The sequence below is a fragment of the Triplophysa rosa genome, linkage group LG2 (genome assembly GCF_024868665.1).
Source record: "Triplophysa rosa linkage group LG2, Trosa_1v2, whole genome shotgun sequence".
In the NCBI taxonomy this organism is placed as follows: Eukaryota; Metazoa; Chordata; class Actinopteri; order Cypriniformes; family Nemacheilidae; genus Triplophysa; species Triplophysa rosa.
The window spans coordinates 16,667,225-16,687,560 of NC_079891.1; the positions used below are offsets into that span (position 1 = coordinate 16,667,225).

The window sequence follows — 20,336 nt, forward strand, 5'->3', positions numbered from 1 at the left end:
ACTCAGAGCATTTCCTAAGATGATCTAGAACATCTGCAGTGCTCTCTTAAATGAAATACACATTTTTGAACAAAGCTCATGTTTTCTCGTGTTGTGTCACGTGTGTGTTGTGAAACGCTCTTACTTGTAAACAAACAGTAAACAGTGAACCACACGCCCATCAACAAGTTTTCTTCCTTCTGTTCTTCAAATGTATATTTCTGCAAGCCCACGTCTCTGTGTCTGACAGGTAACGCGCATGTTGCTGTGTCTGACGAACAGGTCGCGCGGGTGCGCGCAAATGGCGGGCATTTATCATTGCTGGCAAACAATATGACACATTTGCAGTTTTGATTGTATAGATATAGATTAATATCCACTTCATCCAACGCTCTTTGTGTTCTGCGTGTTCTTAAGTTTCGCGCTACGAGGAGTGAGTAATCCTGCTTCAGATGATTCAGATCGTGCTGCGAACTGAACAAATCATTTGAACTGATTCATTAGCCTATTCAAGTGGTTTTGCCCATTGTTCAATTAATGCTTTCAAAAGAATCGACTCAAAAGAATCGATCACTCGGGAATGCCCGTAAAAAGAGACGACAACCTTGAAATAAACAACGCGTTTTAAAAAGCATATTTTAAAATGAAGGAACGTCACGCAATGTAAGTTATGTAACGAAGTAAAAGTACAGATTTTCTATTACAAATTTACTCAAGTAAGAGTAAAAGTACACACTTTTAATTTTACTTAAAAAGTACATATTTTCCAAAATGTTACTCAAGTAAATGTAACGAAGTAAATGTAGCGCGTTACTACCCACCTCTGACCACAACAGCCAAGTGACTTGCGTGACCCACCTTATTCCCCTGTGCTACCCACTTGAGGGGCGCAATCCACAGTTTGAGAACCCAAACCTCTGATCTAAAGGTCCATGCATCACACAACATGGCCACTCTGCAGAGGTAAGGGATGTTTTTACACTTATCCTTACAGAAAATCCCCGGTGGTGTACAGCATGTTGTATTTATAGCTCTACTTTTTACATTTTCTATTTAAAGTATTGTTATATTTCGCAAATGTGTATCGTATCGAAATACATAGCAATATATTGTATCCTGACCCATGTATCGTATCAGGAGGCACTTGCCAATACACAGCCCTACTTTGCGACAGGTTACACACATGCACGGCAGTGGACAGCCGTTTCGTTTTACGGCAAACAACATGGCTTCAAGCAAGAAAGCACATTTTTGGTCCGAACGGGAAACAAGAAAGATGCCAACAATTCTAGAAAATAAATGAAACACCAAAAACTGTATGTGGTACCATGGCGAAGACGAACTGTTTGTTGATACATGAAATTATGGAGGGAACGTCGAACGGCGTCACTTAGGGACGTAATGACGTATGTAGGGCTGCAACTAACGATTATTTTGATAATCGATTAGTTGGCCGATTATTTTTTCGATTAATCGGATAAAATGTAATTACATATTTAGCTTATAATAAGTAAATCAGATATGGGACAAGTATACACAACTGATCTCATTAGCCTTCTCCCAAAATGTTGTGAATGTCTCCATAATTAATACACCTGGTGAGTTGATTCAGGTGTGTCATATTAGAAGCAACTGGCAATAGTCTCTCCCAAACGTGGGAGCGAGGGGAGGGTCGGCCAAGGAAATAATTTTTTTGTGCCATGAAAAGTGAGATATTTGTCATTCAAATGTAGTGAAGTACAGTAAAAAGTAAACAGAAAAAGTAATACTTAAGTACAAATACTCAAAAAGTGTACTTAAGTACAGTTCTCAAGTAAATGTACTTCGTTACCCACCTCTGAACTAAATAAACCACCAAATCAGGGTATTTAGCCTATTATGTACTTTGCGAATTGCAAACGCCACAAATTGGATTTTACTAATATAATCTTTAATTTTGTCATTTAAAACACCTCTCCCCTTTAAATTTTAAAACTGCGCAGCTTGAAGAGATGCATGCAAAACACGTCTGACTTTAAAACTGCGCACCTCGCGCTGCACGGAGAGACGCATCCACGGAGAGACACGTGTGACTTTAAAACAGCACAACTTGTGCTGCACGGAGAGACGCATCCACGGAGAGACGCGTGTGACTTTAAAACTGCGCACCTCGCGCTGCAGGGAGAGACGCATCCACGGAGAGACACGTGTGACTTTAAAACTGCGCACCTCGCGCTGCACGGAGAGACAAGTGTGACTTTAAAACTGCGCACCTCGCGCAGCACGGAGAGACACGTGTGACTTTAAAACTGCGCACCTCGCGCAGCACGGAGAGACACGTGTGACTTTAAAACTGCGCACCTCGCGCAGCACGAAGAGACACGTGTGACTTTAAAACTGCACACCTCGCGCAGCACGGAGAGACACGTGTGACTTTAAAACTGCGCAACTCGCGCTGCACGAAGAGAGGCATCCACGGAGAACCACGTCTGACTTTAAAACTGCGCAGCTCGTGCTACGGAGAGACACATCTAAAACGGTAATTTTAAAAGGGAAGAAGATTAGCTTGATTTATAACTGCGCAGCTCGCAAGTGACGTCACAGACCAACTAATCGATAATGAAATTCGTTGACAACGAATTTCATTATCGATTTTATCGATTAGATGTTGCAGCCCTAGACGTATGCCATTAATCGAACTATGTAGTGTAACATGTAAAACGGGAACATGAAAGATATATTCTTAAAGCAACTCATGTAAACACCTTAATCGTAATATTAGCTTACTCGGAATAAGGCAAATAATTCGATTAGCCTACTGATGTCCATGTAAACGTGGTCACTGTAGGCTATGGGTCAAAATTGTCGATTTTTCTTTTATGCCAAAAATCATTAGGACATCAAGTAAAAATCACGTTCCACATATTTTGTAAATTTCCTACCATAAATATATAAAACATTAGTTTTGTGAGTGGATGCAGCAAAAGGGTGGGAAACACGCCTATAAACTTCGCTCGCTGCTGCCCGTACTTAGGGAATTACCTACTCAAGTTTGGTATATGTAACGCTTAGAATTTCTGCTTTTGGGTTCATCTACTCTCTACAACGTCATGACAGCGGTAAGCCAATGGAGAGCGTTAAAATAAACCTGTTTTTTTTTCTTAGCAACGGCAGCTCTAATGGACAACTTTAAACTCGATTTTCTCAATATTTTGATTTTTTGCACCCTCAGATTCCAGATTTTTAAAAGATGTATCTCAGCCAAATATTGTCCTATCCTAACAAACCATATATCAACGGAAAGCTTAGTTATTTACCTTTCAGATGATATGATGTATAAATCTCAATTTTGAAAGATTGACCCTTATGACTGGTTTTGTGGTCCAAGGTCACATATTGCTTTTTGCCAACTGTATAGTATATCTTTACATAGTAACAAGCAATAACATACTTACATCCTGAATAATGCATGTTGTCTGAGTCATGTATGTATGTTGTATGTATAAAAATAGACTATGTTCTCACTATCTGATTATTTGTGTATTCGGTGGAATCTCATCGACTGACTGTCCACACTGTTTCGCAACTGTTTAGATCAGATTTGCCTTGTGGCACTGTCATTTTCAGGAATATCTGTGTTGGTTTTAATGGCGATGACGTTGCATTGGTAGGTCTACTCTAAAAACAACATGAAGGAGTTTGCTGTGTTGTTTTACAAAATGACAACACATAGTCACAGAGCTGGACTACTTTCTCAAATAAAGCAGTGACAGAAAGGTCCACTTTTTTCATATTTCTATATTCATCATGGTGCTCAATAACCATAAATTATATCCACATAACAGTGTTTTGCATTTAACGTGAATATATTAAAACTATAGCCAGTAACACTGCATCTGAGATTGTGGTTTGTGCTGCATATTATAACAAATACTCAGACTAAAAAAACATTCATAAACAGAAGTAAAGAGGTTTGCTCAGGTCAGGTAAACATGTAACTGCGATTAAGTCCTTACTCTGATTATTGGAAATAATCACATTATTGGTGCGCATGTAAACGTAGTCAATGTGAACATAGTCTGACAGACCCCTTAAAATCACAAGTGGTCACAGGGGACACATTTGATACCAGGTGTAAATAGTAACCTTCTTTCCTGACCACTTGTGATCAGATCAGTGTAAACAGGACCTTAGTGCAGACTGTTTGAATTGCTCTTCTCTGTCTGGTGGGCTTATTGTGAGTTTTGAAATGACCAAAATGAGTAGACTCATTTACAAGGAAGAGCAAACTAAATTCAGGTTGACTTTTTTTAGCACTTCGTATGAGCAACAGTTCCCGAGCATGTATGTTTATGTAGGCCTATGTGTAACTGTGTCTTATTTGTAAGCAGGATGTTATTGAATGCAACAGCATATTCAGGGTCAATGTATTAGTTATAGGGATGCAACGATTATAGATTTTGTTGGTACGATTATAGTCTGAGGAATAATCAAGGTTGCACGGTTATGACCATAACCCCAATGAACTAGCTCATAATACCATAAAACGATAATATTAATAGTCAATCAGTTAGTAATAAAATTAGAACAAATGATCAAATTATGAGCAATAGCACAAATAAATGTAATAAAGCAAACACACAAATACAATTAACAGTTCTTTTTAGGTGTTTCTGGTTGGTCTAACTGTGGTTATTAGGTACAGAAACTGAATAAAGGAGTCAAATGTAAAATAACACTTCATAGTCTTCACACTGTTCACAGTATACTGAAATATAGATCAAACCATATTCAAGTTATTAAAGTTGATCAGTCAGGAGCAGTGAGTCTGTTTTGTCTTCATTTTTTGTTGTTTGATGAGCATTAAAAAATATATTTTTATTATGCTGCTGTCCCTTTAAGAGCTAGCGCGCACATGCTTTTTATTTTCCCACTGTTTTTGTTTACAGCAAACTATAATGTATTTATCAACGTGATATAGAACCTATTCGCTAAATAATAAAATAAAATAAGTTAAATTGGTTTAACTTACATCAGGAGTAGACTTTGAATTTGAGCTTGTCCATACAGAATGTACGCATCCTATGAGCCGTCCTCGGCGCGACGCTTCTTGTCCAGTGTGCTACTCCGTTAATTTACATGCCGCTTTGTTTGTTTACGTTGCACTGAAAGCTCAACCATCACCGCTACAGCCTTGATTGTGAATGTACATGTAAGATTGGCTGTTTGGTCTCTCTGCCATAGTTAATCTAGTGTGTGTCGTGGCCTCCATGTCTCTGATAAGCACGGCTCTTTAAGATGGTGCACCGCTGGTGTAACTTTGTTTTCGTTTTGTGGAAGTTGCTACGTTTCCGTTCCATGCAACAGAAACATGCGGTGTAATGGAGCCTTTACGATTAATTAACCGTTACGTTTTTAAGCGCGTTTAATAGTGAACCTCGGTAATCGCTGCATCCCTAATTAGTTACCCACAGACAATGTGTAGAAAGTGGGCCAGTTTGTATACATTCTATGTAAAGTGTTTTTACATGTTAACCTTGAAAAAAGAACAGACCTAAGAATAGGAGATCTTCCTCCAAGTTTCAGGTATTTGTTTCGTTTTAAATGCACCCAACGCATTAGATATAAGCGATATTTTGCGGGACCTTTTTGAAAGATGTGTGCATTGCCATACAGAACTGCAGGCTCTTTAGACATTGAAAAAACAAGTGAGACCGGCTCAATTTCATGGTAAGTGCATCTGGCGATATCTAGACATTTCTTTCAAGTGTGTTCTCCACAGCTGACTGATATCTGCAGGGGAAAACTTGTCATCCAGAGTAATTGGCTTTTTCTGATATCTGAGCACGCCCTTATATGTATACGTAATGTAACAATCGCAGAGTGCTGTCTAACCACACAGACGCAGTACAAACACTTGTTTCGAATGACCGTTTTTAAGCCCTTTATGGGCTTCAATAAATTGGAGAAACTGACTGATATTTGTCAGAATTTGAAAAAGAACAAAACCATTTTTGATCATTTAATTTAACATGATATTTTTCAAGCTGACATATCCATTATTCATTTTCAAGGTGTGATATTTAACAGATATTCATTTTCCTCTGGCAGTTTTATGGCCCCAGTCGTTTTAGTCTAATCTACAATACCGTGCAGTCCTATCCAAACACAGCACAACATATGAACCCATTTATGTTCATTTAACTCTGACTGATGCTATGAAATGGTCTAGTGGCTGTTTGCTTGGGCAAGTAACCAGAGAGTTTTGCGGTCTGCAAAACCCACGTGGAATTTATCCATCGCGCCCAAGAGAATGCCTTGTAACCTGAAATGCCTTGGTAAAGCCGCGACTTCAAGAATGGATATGAAACGACATTCATATCTGCAGCTGAGTGTTAAATGCATAAATAATGGTGAGAATGTAATTCGTGTTCATGTGCATTCCAGTGCAGGATGAGATCCAGTGCAGCTCCCCCTGGCTCGGTAGCAACATGGGGAATTATAGTTCGGCTGCTGGCCATAAGCCCATTTGTGCAGCCCAGCCGCCCCATTCAGCTCATGCCATGTCTGGCTCCCCAGACAGACAATCAATGCGCTGCTCTCACATGACCACCAATTGTGTCATATCAGCCTATAGATGGGACAGAAAGATCTAGCTTGTGTAACCGTGTATGCTTTTCATCTCAGGCTGTGTATTTGTGCATTTTTTGGTGTTTCACAATAAAGAATCTAGTGATATCAGTGTTGTGTTTCCTGAGGAGAAATTTCTCGACCCCTGCTGACTTCTCGCCCCATATGTAGTCACCAGCCTAGAACAAGCATTTTTTAAAATCATCTGTACATTAGCATCTTGACAGATTAGCATTTTGTTGCATCAGCTGGCTGTTAAGACAACAAGCCCAGCTAAAATGTTAATGATTGTTGTTCACTCTAACTGTAAATTCTGTCATGAATTACTCCCCCACAGGGACGGGCACAGACATTTTGAGGGGCATGGGCTCAAGTGGAAAAAAGGGCACTTCTCATATTTGGTTTAATTTTTTCCAAACAAAATATTAAATATATGCCAACAGTCCCCCACTTTACGACGGGGATCCCAACTCCTGTCGGGCGTTTCTATCACAGTGCTCTCTGGTGTTCGCCCTCCAACCATGCCGTTATTCGACAGAGGAAACCAGGATTGCGTTCATACTCACCTTGTTGACTGGACGAGCAAGCCAATGGGGGGTCGCGGTGTGGGAGGCTCAGGACCCTTGTTGCCGTTCTTTTCGAGAGTTCCGGGAGGAGATGACTAGCCTGTTCGACAGGTCGGTTCGTGGTGATGAGGCGGCGGCACAGCTCTCACGTGTTGTCCAGGGAAGAGGCACGATTACGGACTATGCTATTCGCTTCAAGACATTATCCGCGGCTTGTGACTGGAATGCAGGGGCGCTGCGCGCACACTTTCTCGATGGCCTTAACCCCAATATCGCTGATGATATCGCAGCACTGGATTCTCCTCGTGATTTGGCGGAGCTGATCAACCTCTGCCTCCGAGTCGAGAGTCAGATAACTGTCCGTCGCTGGCGCCGCTCCTCTCCACCCTCCTGGTGACGCAGTGAGTCCAGCCGGGACACCGTCCGGGAGGCCAGCTGGGATGCCAACCCCACCCACCTTCCTCAGCCGGACTCGGAGCCCATGCAGATCAGGGGGTCACGCCTAACACCGGCCCAGAAGCACCAGCGACTCATGGACGGTCTTTGTTTTTATTGTGGCAAGGCGGGCCATTTAATAATTCACTGTCCGGCAAAAGCAGACGCCCACCCGTAGAACGGAGAATACGGGTGGGCGCCATCTATGTTTCCTCTCCGAACTCACGCACCTTGCTGCCATTTCACCTCACCTTCGGCCTTACGACCCACTCTGGTTTGGCTCTGATCGACTCCGGGGCTGAAGGCAATTTCCTGGACGGGGCCACGGCTCGGAAGTGGGGCATTCCTATTCACTCCATAGATCCGCCGATCTCAGCCGTGACGCTGGCGGGACTGCCTCTATCCACCGTCACCCACGTCACCTCTCATGTAAGCCTTTTTCTGTCTGGTAATCACTGCGAGAAGATTAGGCTGTACATCCTCGATTCCCCCACAAACCCTCTGGTATTAGGGCATCCGTGGTTGTCACAGCATAATCCTCACATTGATTGGGTGAACACTTCTGTCTTAGCGTGGAGCCCTGCTTGTCATGTGTCTTGTCTTGGTCCTGCTCCCTCTCCTGTCTCTGTGTCTCCTGTGTTGCAGGTTAGTGACGCCGATTTGGCCGGGGTCCCCGGGGGATTACCACGATCTGCGATCCGTGTTTAGCAAGTCCCGGGCCACATCCCTTCCTCCTCATCGGCCCTACGGCTGCGTCATCGACCTACTCCCGGGCACTTCTCCGCCTAGGGGTCGGTTATTTTCCCTTTCGGGTCCTGAAAGAGAGGCCATGGACAAGTATATTCGTGAATGTGTTAACGCCGGGCTCATTCGCCCCTCCTCCTCGCCGGCTGGTGCGGGTTTCTTCTTCGTGCAGAAGAAGGATGGCTCCCTTCGCCCTGAATGGACTATAGAGGTTTGAACGAGATTACTGTTAAGAATAAATACCCCTTGCCTTTAATGTCGTCTGCCTTCGAACTTTTACAGGGAGCCCGGGTCTTCACTAAATTAGACCTCCGCAACGCCTATCATCTGGTCCGCATTCGCGAGGGGGACGAGTGGAAGACAGCATTTAATACACCATCGAGACATTACGAGTATTTGGTTCTTCCGTTCTCACTAATGCTCCTGCCGTCTTCCAGAGCCTCATCAATGACGTGTTGGGTGACATGATTAACCGATTTGTCTTTGTGTACCTGGATGATATCCTCATTTTTTCCCCTTCTCTCCAGGAACACACCCAACATGTCAGAGGGGTTCTCCGGCGCCTTCTTGAGAATCAGTTATTCGTCAAGGCGGAGAAGTGCGAATTCCACTCCGATACCGTTTCGTTCCTTGGCCACCTGATTTCACCCCGAGGCGTGGGACCGGATGACGCCAAGATTAAGGCTGTCGCCACATGGCCCATTCCCTACTCTCGTAAGGCTCTGCAGCGGTTCCTGGGGTTCGCCAACTTTTACAGGCGGTTCATCTGGGGTTTCGGCCAGGTGGCCACACCGCTCACAGCGTTGACCTCCACCAAGGTCTCGTTCTCCTGGAACTCCCTCGCTCAGGTAGCCTTTGAGAAACTTAAGTCCCGGTTGTCTCTTCTCCTGTGCTCTGTTTTCCAGATCCGGAACGTCAGTTTATTGTCGAGGTAGATGCTTCTGATGTCGGGGTAGGTGCAGTCTTGTCCCAGCGTGCCAGTCATGATGAGAAGGTGCATCCATGCGCTTTCTTTTCTCATCGCCTGAGCCCTGCGGAACGGAATTACGATATCGGCAACAGAGAGCTGCTGGCGGTTCGTCTACCCTTGGGTGAGTGGCGTCACTGGTTGGAGGGTTCGACGCAGCCGTTCTTGGTCTGGACGGACCATAAGAACTCTCGGCAGGCCCGCTGGGCACTGTTTTTCGGCAGGTTCAACTTCACCCTGTCGTACCGGCCAGGTTCCAAGAATATTAAGCCTGACACCCTTTCCCGTCTGTTCGAGAGCCCGGGCAGGGAGGAACCTGTCGACTCTATTCTTCCTAGGGATAGAGTGGTCGGTGCTCTTGCCTGGGAGATCGAGCAGCGGGTGGCAGAAGCCGGTCGCAGGGTGCAAGTGCCAAGGGGATGCCCAGCGGGTCGGTTGTTTGTTCTTCCTCGGCTGAGCTCGGAGGTCCTCCAGTGGTGTCATTCTTCCAGGCTGGTGGGCCATCCAGGGGTCAAGGGAACCATGGCGTGCATACGTCAACGGTTTTGGTGGCCGTCGGCTCCCGATGATGTCAGACAGTTCGTGTTGGCTTGCCGTCCACCTGCAGGTCTTCTCCGGCCCCTTCCCATTCCCTCCCGACCCTAGTCACACATTGCCCTGGACTTTGTCACTGGCCTTCCCCTGTCTAGAGGCAATACCGTTATTCTTACGGTGGTGGACCGGTTCTCCAAGGCGGCCCATTTTATTCCTCTTCCCAAGCTTCCCTCTGCCCGGGAGATGTCCCAGCTGATGGTGGACCACGTCTTCCAGCTCCAACGGTCTTCGACGTTGTGTCCGATAGGGGTCCTCAGTTCACCTCCCGGTTCTGGAAAGAGTTCTGTAGGCAGATAGGCGCCTCTACGAGTCTGTCCTCAGGTTTCCATCCTCAGACCAATGGACAGTGTGAGCGAGCCAACCAGAAACTCGGACGGAGACTCCGCTGTCTGACATCCAACAACCCCGGCTCCTGGAGCCAACAGCTCTCATGGGTGGAATACGCTCACAACTCCCTTCGCGTCTCTGCCACAGGTATGTCTCCATTTGAATGCTCTCTTGGATTTCAACCCCCTCTGTTTCCCCTTCAGGAACTCGATGCTGCGGTTCCCTCAGCTCTCGCCTTTGTCCGACAGTGCCACCGGACTTGGACAAGGGCCAGAGAGGTTTTGGCTCGAACCTCTCTGAGGACCAAAGCAGCGGCAGCCGCTCCTCCCCGCCACTCCTCCCCCCGCCTATGTGTGCGGTCAACGGGTATGGCTTTCCACCAAGGACCTGCCTCTCCGGGTGCCTTCACGCAAGCTGGCTCCCAGGTTCATTGGGCCATTCCGTATCGCCAAGGTGGTCAATCCAGTGGCCGTGCGGCTCAAGCTTCCTCCTACTCTTGGTCGAGTTCACCCTGTATTTCATGTGTCCAGGGTCAAGCCCGTAGTCATGTCCCATCTTAACCCTGCCAGTTCTCGGCCCACCCCCCCTCCCCCGCGGCTTGTGGATGGGATTCCCGTGTATACTGTTAAGAGACTACTGGACGTTCGCCGCCACAGCAGAGGCTTCCAGTACTTGGTTGACTGGGAGGGTTATGGCGCAGAGGAGAGGTCGTGGATACCTTCTCGGGATGTGCTGGACCGGTCGTTGATCGTGGACTTCCACCGGAGACGAGGTGAGACCCCTCCCCTAGCGCCTAGGGGCGCTGGTGGGGGGGGTACTGTTACGACCCAGGTCAGGTCGGGGTAATTGTCTGCACGGGAATGGTCTTGTTTTTGTCGAGCACGTGGAATCTGTCTACTGACGGCTGACCACGTGCTCGGAGTCTGCGTCACTGTTCCCGCCCTCGTGTCTCCGTTAGGGTTTTCCTTGCACTGGTGTTTTTCCACTCAGCTCTCACACCCCTGTTCTCACTTCCCTCATTAAGCCCGCTTGTTCCCGCAATTGTACCACACCTGTTGACTATTCCAGCCCATCTAGGTTTCCTTTATAATCCCTTGATGTTTCTTGTCCTGTGTCTGACCGTTGTGTGTTTTTCACTACAGACTGACCTAGGTGCTGCTGCGGCTCACCTATAGCATCTCAATATCCTCTTGGATTTCTTAGCCTTAGCCTTAGCCTTGCCACAGTCCTAGTCATAGCCTTAGTCCTAGCTCCTCTAGTCATTTTGCCTTCACGAATGTGCTTCACTTGACTCTGTTTTCCATAGCTTTTCAAGTGTATTCTCACCTCTCTCCCATCACGTCCCAGGTCTGCTCTCTGTCTACGCAGTATCCGTTGGCGTCCCGGCCGGCGGCCTCGCTCCACACCCGACCTAACAACAGTCGCATCAGGGGCGCGATCTTCGCCACGAGCTACCACTTCTCTCTCCTCCTGAGAGTTGGTTCGAGGAAGACCCTCGAACCCCAACTACTGACCCCTTACCCCGGCGGGGGATTCTCGACGCTCTTCGGAGTTCTCTCCCGTTCCGGTGGTGTATCTTTCTTCTTCCCGTGGCTGTTTGGATTATTGACTGTTACCATTTACTAATAAAGCTTTTTCCCGCATTTGGGTCTCTCTCAGCTTTGTCAACCATGACAGGGTATGTTTTCTATGCTAAAGTTTCAAGTATATATTTAGGATAAATGACTGCACAAAGGAAAATGACATATTTTCACTAATAATTTATATATATATATAATATAATTTATTTTGCACAAGCCAATAAACTGTTTTAATTATTTTGGTGTTATTGGGAGACCAACAATGAACTTCACACTAAACTGAAAAAGGCAGTAGGTGCTAATTTGTTATTTTACAGGACAAAAACCTGCAAAAATAATTAAAACACACTGAAAAAAATGATTGACAAAATACAAAAATACAGCAGCTTAACTAATTATTATTATAATTAATACTATTATTGTTGCTATAATTACACTTACTGTGCCACGCACGCGCACACACACTAATGGTGACAAGAACTTTGTTTCACATTTGAGGGAGGGCGGTTTAGATCTATCAGCATACACAACATATAAATGGATAGTTATTAGATGAGGAGTCTGATATCAAACTTATCAAGTTATTGTTTAAGGCAGGACACTTAATGTACTGTTCAATTTTGAGATGTTGGTCTATTTTGCTTTCATGTCTTCTTTTGCTCTAATGGAAAGGAAATTTCCAAAATACACATAAAGTTGTTTGTTTTAAGCCTTCCTCGTTTGTTTGCTTCTGTAGATTTCTGCTAAATTATCCAAAACAAGCTGCATATATATCTGCATACGTAAACATAACATTTTAAGGGAAAAGACTCTTGATGTAAGTCATATTAACTAATAACTGGTGGTATGCTTCAGTTATTTTGTTTATCCTATTCATCTTAATTGCCTGACAAATGTATGCAAGTTTGCACATTATAATTACTTAATGCCTGGTTTACATATCAATGAGGCGATTCTGATGACGTTATTAATTTGACTGTGTTCAGCTGTCGTTTCTCCATCAAGTTAGCATGTATGCCAATGATATAGTGCCTTAGCGAAACTTTAGCTTACTCATTAGCTCATAAGTGATGGATGTTAGCAAAAAATATTTGCAGTTTGTCTTTTGGATAATTAGGTGCGAATTCGAAATAGGGCTGGCGATATGGCAAAAAAGTAAACTTGATTGTTTTTTTCTATATTGATCGATAACGATATTTATTTCGATATATATTTAATTAAAAACTGTATTTAAAATAATTTATTTTAAATACAGTTTATTAACAAAAGTTAACCTTTAACCAGTTAAAATTCAATTAAATTAATGCACTGTTGCAACACAGAGGATATTAGGCCATAAACAACATGTACCAGTTCATTTAGTCTCATTTTGACTCAACTGACTCGTTAAGTAAAGGAAGTGTTCATTCAGTACATTCAACCAATGAAAGGGCTCCGTTACTGTGTACATTCGAATGCTATTGGCTCAGCACCTGCGCACATACATAACGCTGCAATAATAGGCTTGTTCGACTTGATGCGGTGCCGCAAGATCCGACAGGCGGATGACATAAAGGACCGCGAGAGCGATTCGAAAAACGATAAAAAGTTTGCTTTCGAATCGCTCTTGCGGTACTTTGATGTCATCCGCTTGTCGGATCTTGCGGCGCCGCATCAAGTCGAACAAGCCTATAGTCTTGACCGAGTGGTGGGATTCATTCAATGCATTCAGTGAACCTTAGTCTTTCAAAAAGGCATCTCACATAAACTGTAGTACATTTCTTTAATCATGCAAGCATCTTACATACAAGGTTCAATATTTTAATGTGCGCACAAACTCACTTCATTACATCTCTAATCTGTCCAGGGCAGCACTGGTTTGTTTCATATGCACCAGCTCATGTTACCAGATATGTTAACGATGGATATAAAAACGTTTGTGCTTGAGTTTCGAAGTAACTCACTTGCGATTGCACCTCAATTTTGTTTTGTTTAACCGGCGACTGCGAAAAAAATAAGACGCTTGATAAACCGCGTGATGACAACTCGAGGTTAGTTTCACCTTTGTTTCCGCTTCCAGTCATGTTTTCCTCCTCATGTCGAGTTTTCTTTGCCAAGTGCAGTATGAAATGGACTTTGTACTTTGACGCGCATGATAAAAACTGCACGCTGACTGACTGTTGTTGCGTTTATTTCTGCGTTCTGTTAGACTGTAAGATTAATCCATATCGAGTCAAAATGCCAATAGCTTATCATAGTTTTTGAAATACATTCTATCGCGATTCGATATGATATCGTTTATCGGCACAGCCCTAATTCGAAAGCACATGTAGCTAGTCTGTTCATCACCACTCACCTCCACACCAAGACAAACGCTACTGGCAAGGAGGGAGGTCTTCACTTCTGTGGCTCTCTGCCTGATGTGCCAAACGTGCTACACACACAGCTGTGCTGCGCATGCGCACTATGTGCGGCTGTGCGCCTGCGCGGATACGCGGATGGGAGAAAGGCATCGGAACTCTCAACGTTTCCCGACCTGACCTGACATTTTCTAATTGTTTGACAAGGAAAGCCGTGCGCAAACAGAAACACATACGCGTGCACATTCATATATCCATTTATAAAATTTATCAAAAAATCCCAGAAAAAGGGCACTTTCTCAAGAGGAAGAAAATGAGCCTGGGCTCAAGCCCTCAAAGCCCCCCCTCTGCACGTGCCTGCACCCCCCCCCCCTCTACAACTCCCCCAAGTTGTTCCAAACCTGTATAAATTTTTTGGAAAAATGTTAGCAAAATTTGTGAGGCACCATTGACTACAATAGTAGGGAAATTTTAAATAGTAGTCAAAGGTGCCCTAGAAATATTTGCTTACCTAAATTCTTCAAAATATCTTATTTTGGGTTCAACTAAACATTTCTTTTTCTACTATGGTAGTCAATGATGTCCCAGTTGCTAACATTTTTCCAAACATCTTTCTTTGTGTTCATCAGAACAAAGAAATTTATACAGGTTTGGAACAACTTGAGGGTGAGTAAATGATGACAGAATCTTAATTTGTGGGTGGAGTGTCCCTTTAAGATGCTGTGTCAAGTTAAAATAATTTCTTAGACGTAACATTTAGACGCAACTGCGCTCATCAATGTCGGTTCAGTTGACCAAATATAAGCCACTTGATGTGAGGCAAGTGTTGCTTTTGTTTACAATTTGTATTATTTCTGTTATTACTTGTCTCAAAAGCGCATATTGAGACCCTTTCTAAGCACTGCATCTCACGTTTTTACATGCAAAGACGGGTTTTGTGGGAATGTGCCTAATTGCCTAACTTGTGAAAATATGTACTAATATTTATTGTACTAAGAAAAGCATACATCTTCCTGTAGGCTAGTGTACCACCAGTCATGTAATGTTATTTGTTTATTCAATTCAAATGTACTGTATTTTCATAGCACTCAAAGTTGCCTTACAGAAGAAAATTTTAAAAGAAAAAATTAGATGGCATTGTGCTTCACTGCACTGTTGTTTGTGACCTAGAAGATACACCAGTGTGGTTTTTCAAGAATTGCAAACCTGGTATTCTCCAGAAGGAGGTCTGCCTCAGACAGAAGGGCAGACTGGCGAGCCAGCAGGCAGACTGTCTCGGTGCAGGCCTGGGGCAGCTCCTTTAACCAAGTCGGATTTGTTAACACTGTTTGGGTCGATCAGGCCTCAGGGCTAACACCCGCTGATGTGACCTAATCTGTCATAAAACTCCTGTTACACTGCGATCGAGCCACAGCTCAATGCCCCCTAAAGACTCGGCAGGAGGAAAGAAGAGACACAATCTTTTGACTCAGTGAAGTAGGCCGTCAAGAAACAGCAGACACTAATAAATCCCAACATGGCACAGTTATATTCCTGCTTTACATGCAATAGCAAATCTTTAAACTGTGACTGTTATTGTGGCATGACTCCAATAGTCAAAATACTAATTATATTAAAGAGTTTGATTCGATTTTGTAACATTTTGGTGTTGCTAGACGTGTTATAATGTGATTATCAGTGAGTGTCAATTATGCTAACAGATTTTGACACAGTGTATTTTCATCTGTTTCATAACAACTGAATGTTTGGTCTGTCATTATCTGCCTCATAGACTGTTGTTCTTTGTCTGTGCCATTATCAATGAACGCTTTGCGTATTATCTCATTTGGTTAGAGACATGATGCTCTATTTATTTTGCTTTGAGGAAGTTAATTGGTCGACGATCGATGAGTATCTATGTGGATGTGGATATCTCAGATCATATGTTATCTATCAGGTAAAAATATACTCAATGTGATGTTTCAATGTGACGTACTTGGGTTTCTTTAGTGAATTATCTAAAGATCAGAATGAGTTTAACTACTGTATGTGGTTACTCTGTAAATGCAATTGTAATTTTTGGTCATATGCGAAAAATAATTTCCTAAATAGTTCTTATCACAAATGACAAAAAAATTGACTTGTCACTTATCACAGATTGTATTGTGTCTGTTGAGCCGAAGTGTATGAAATTGCTCCAACAGATTCAATTTAACAGATGGTTCTGATCTGCTTGTGGTAATAATGAGGTGCTGACAAAAAAGTGTAATCAAGCACAGAGTACAAGGCTTTGACATATGATCTTCTTAATCGGGCATTACTAACAGTTTTGAGGATGCCAAGAACATGTTAACGAAATCTGCATAGTTTCCCTGCCGCACATGGACCTCATATTATAGACATTTGCTCTGCTGTTCTGTGAGAAACATTGTGGCCTAATGAGCAGATAACAAACCTTTGACTTTTGGTGAACATAAAAAAACTAATAAGGGCAAACTATTTATAATGAAAGAGTCTTTATTGTCATATAATTAGGGCTGTCAATTGAAAGATTTAATCACTTTAACTTTACAGTTACAAATATAGATGCAAGCAGCGATATGGAGCCAAGCCCCCGAAGGCGGCGCAAGCGCAGCGCGGAGCTGCGCCGGCGCAGAGCAACAAGAGCAAAAAAAGGAAAATCTTTGATGAAAAAGGGACACATAAAAAAGAATAGGTGAAAACAACCTCAAAGCGCACAATTTACACACAAGCCCACAGCCAGATTCGAACCTCTGACCTCAAAGACTTCACGTTAGTGACTTAGCGATTCCCGCCACTGAGCCGACATCCCACAACAGGGCTGCAGAGCAAAGCTGATAGAGGTGTAAGTAGTGATATGTAACAATAACCAGCTATGTTGCAGCTATGACAGTGCAAAGAACAAGAACAATATATACGTGAATAACGGATCATTTAAAAAAAAGTCGAGAATGAATAACAATGCACACATTATATATACAAGCAACACACATGACTCTCAGGATTCGAACCAGCAACCTTGCCGTCTTGAAGCGTGCTCTTATTAGGTTGAGCCACTCAGCTGACTTAGTGTAACCTGCCTGCCGAGGACAGCTTTCTGAGCTTCAAGCATCGATAAAGGCCAATCCCAGAAGGGGCTGAAATTAGACAGTAGAGCAAAAGTAGCACAAATACAGTGTACTGGACAAACAGATGTCAGAGGTGACAATGAAAGCAAGAATATTATTTTGTATAGAAATGAACAACATGAGATTCCAATCCAGTACCTCTTGGACCAGAAGCTTGCGGTTAACCTGGTTGTGCACTCAGTTGACGTGCTTGACCTAGGATCCCGAGGAGAGCTTTCAGAGCTTCAAACATTGACATGGGCCAATCCCCGAAGGAGCTGAAACGAGAGCGTAGAGCAAAAATAACAGAAATACAATGTACAAGAGAAACAGATATCAGAAGTGCAAGAATATAATTTTGTATAGTAATGCACAACACGTTACATACGGTCAGTATAGTTCAATACGAGAAAGAGACAATGTCACAGGCACAATCAACTTTGCAGAGGTATTTCTCGAAAAATGGCCCAACAAAAGAAAGATAATTCTGCCATTTCTGTGCAGCTCGGTCCAAAGATCATATGAGCGGAGCTTGGAAAGAAATAGGACACATTTGTCAAATAAGTTTTTCATGTGCTTTACAATAAGTTACGAACCGAATGTTAGAAAATGACAAACGAGGCATCAATGGAATCGACACGAACAAGGAAAAATAATGACCTTGAAAAAACGAACTTCAGACAAAGCGTTCAAGAGTTATAAGCAATTATATTATCTCATGACACTGTCTTGAAACGCCACGTGTATATCCGGGACTGCAATTTAATGGCGCGTACCAAATTTGGCTATATCATATGATTCAAAAGATATTACGATTTATGACATAATTCAAAATGGCGGAAAGGCCATTCATACAATCGTGACAGAATTGTAATAAAACAATCCGGCATGACCCAAGGAACATGTAGACACCGAGATCACGATTTTTGGACAATCATATCCAAAGATAGGTGTTGATGACATGTACCAAGTTTCGTATTGATGAATAAAAGATTGGCTGTGTTTCAGCCGCCAATACATTTTTGGGTCAACTTCAAAAAGTTTGTGACCTCATAACTTTTGAAAAACGTCGAAAATCAAAATTCCGGAGCATCACGTCTGTGTGGCTCAGTCCAAAGATCGTCTGAGCCAATTTTCAATTTCTAGGACTAGTAGCGAATAAACGCAATACTGTACTTTTCAAGATGGCCGCTACTGTTATGGGCGGAGTCTTAATGTAACGATAAGTGTGACGAGTGAATGTCATGTGCAAAGTAGAATTTCTTTAGGTCAATGGGTTCAAAAGTTACAGCCGTTTGAAAAGTGAAATTTTGAACTGCTGGTGGTGCTGTAGAGTGAGTGCTAGAGACCCCAACCTTGGTCACATGACTAATGAGGATAATTTTCCTACGTAGGGTTCATAGGGCTGCCATAGACTCCCATTGGGGAAGAAGAAGAATATCAACAGAAGCAGGCTTGGCCCCTAATTAGTTGTATGTACTGTATCAGTATTTTCCAATGGTTAATATGATTCATATTTTAATTTCCATAAAATTAAGTCTGTAAACATATAAATAGGTCTATTACTGGTCATGTGTCTATAGAGTCTAAGTGGATTCATGCTGCAATAGAGTAAATGTGGACATTCAAGATTAAATTAATTCATATGGAAATTCTGTATGGGTTGGAAAGCATTATCAGTTATTTTATTCTATAATAATTTATTTTATTATTATATACTTATGTACTGTTTTTAAACATAAATGTGTGCATACTCTTCTACATGAAACCTTACATCTGTAAAATATTTTAAGGGTATAGTTCACCCAAAAATGAAAATTCTGTCATCATTTACTCATCCTCTGGTCATTTCAAATCTGTTTGATTTTCTTTCTTCTGCAGAGCACAAAAGAAGATATTTAGAAGAATGTTGGTAACCAAACAATGGCTGTACCCATTGACTTGCATTGGTTTTGTTGTTCGTTGTTCGGTTACCAACATATTTCAAAATATCTTCTTTTGTGTTCTGCAAAAGAAAGTAAGTCAAATGGGTTTGAAATGACAAGAGTAAGACGTAAACGATGACAGAATTTTCATTTTCGGGTAAACTCTCCCATCATTGCAAGCAGTTTTGCAATTTTGTTAATTTCCACGTTTAGAGAACATTCATAATTAAACAATTATTCTTTTTTTCCAGATACAGGAGTACTTTGAATTGCAGCCTCTGGCACGAGGGAGGAGATTGATACTCACCGGCAGCACAACAAGCAACATGGAGGCAGTGAAGGAGAGTTTCAGTCAACTCATCTGCCTTTTGGAAGAGGAGGTGCAACCTAGCAGGATATGATTCAGTCAAACTTCAAAGTGGAAAGTGGGTTTGAAGTGTTGTTTGCTAAGGAATTTTTTTGGACCTCTCACTCGTAGAAGTTTTATAACCCACTGGAGACATAGACGCATGTTTTGATGACTTAACAGACATATTTGTAACCCTTAGGTTAAGGGTCACACATATGCTACCTTGGGAGCAGGTGAACCATAGTCCTTTAAGGATATCAGATTTTTACCATTGTTTGTAATAGTAATAAGCTTTTGGGACTGTTTTTCAATGTGGTGTGAAATATATATATATATATATATATATATATATTAATGATCTTATAAGCTTTTTTATATGACATTTTAATTATGGCTCAGCATATGAATATTCATGATGAATTTACAGATTTATAAAGAGTCGCACACAAATGCACATATAAATATTACAAAGTTCCCACAGTCATGGTAAAGCTGAAAATGTAAAAAAATTGCAATTTCCAAAAGTCATGAAAAATATTAAAATTTAAATCATGAATAAGACATTTCAAGAACAATTCATGAAAAATCTAAAGGTTAATGTAATATTCAATTCAATTCAAATGATAAAGTGCTTTCTGATTATAAAGCCATTTTCCAATTTGTTAAAAAGGCCATTTCTTAGTCTTAGAAATCTCTAGTCTTGCGTACCCACATCATAGTTGATACGTGATTGGAATGTTTTCCAAAACAAAATGTTTGAGTTTTGTTATACTGCTTATACTGCATACTACTATGTTCCATTTACTATTTTCAGA

The 20,336-nt window shown here is 42.4% G+C and overlaps 1 protein-coding gene across 1 annotated transcript in view; it reads left to right on the forward strand.

Moving 5' to 3' along the window:
* Positions 1-19,931, forward strand: part of arl15a (ADP-ribosylation factor-like 15a) — a 115,213-nt gene extending 95,282 nt beyond the window's left edge. Inside the window, exon 5 of the mRNA XM_057356847.1 lies at positions 19,424-19,931. Within this exon, the coding sequence (XP_057212830.1) occupies positions 19,424-19,573 (150 nt within the window). The 3' untranslated portion in view covers positions 19,574-19,931. The remainder of the gene's footprint in view (positions 1-19,423) is intronic.
* The last annotated feature ends 405 nt before the right edge of the window (positions 19,932-20,336 follow it).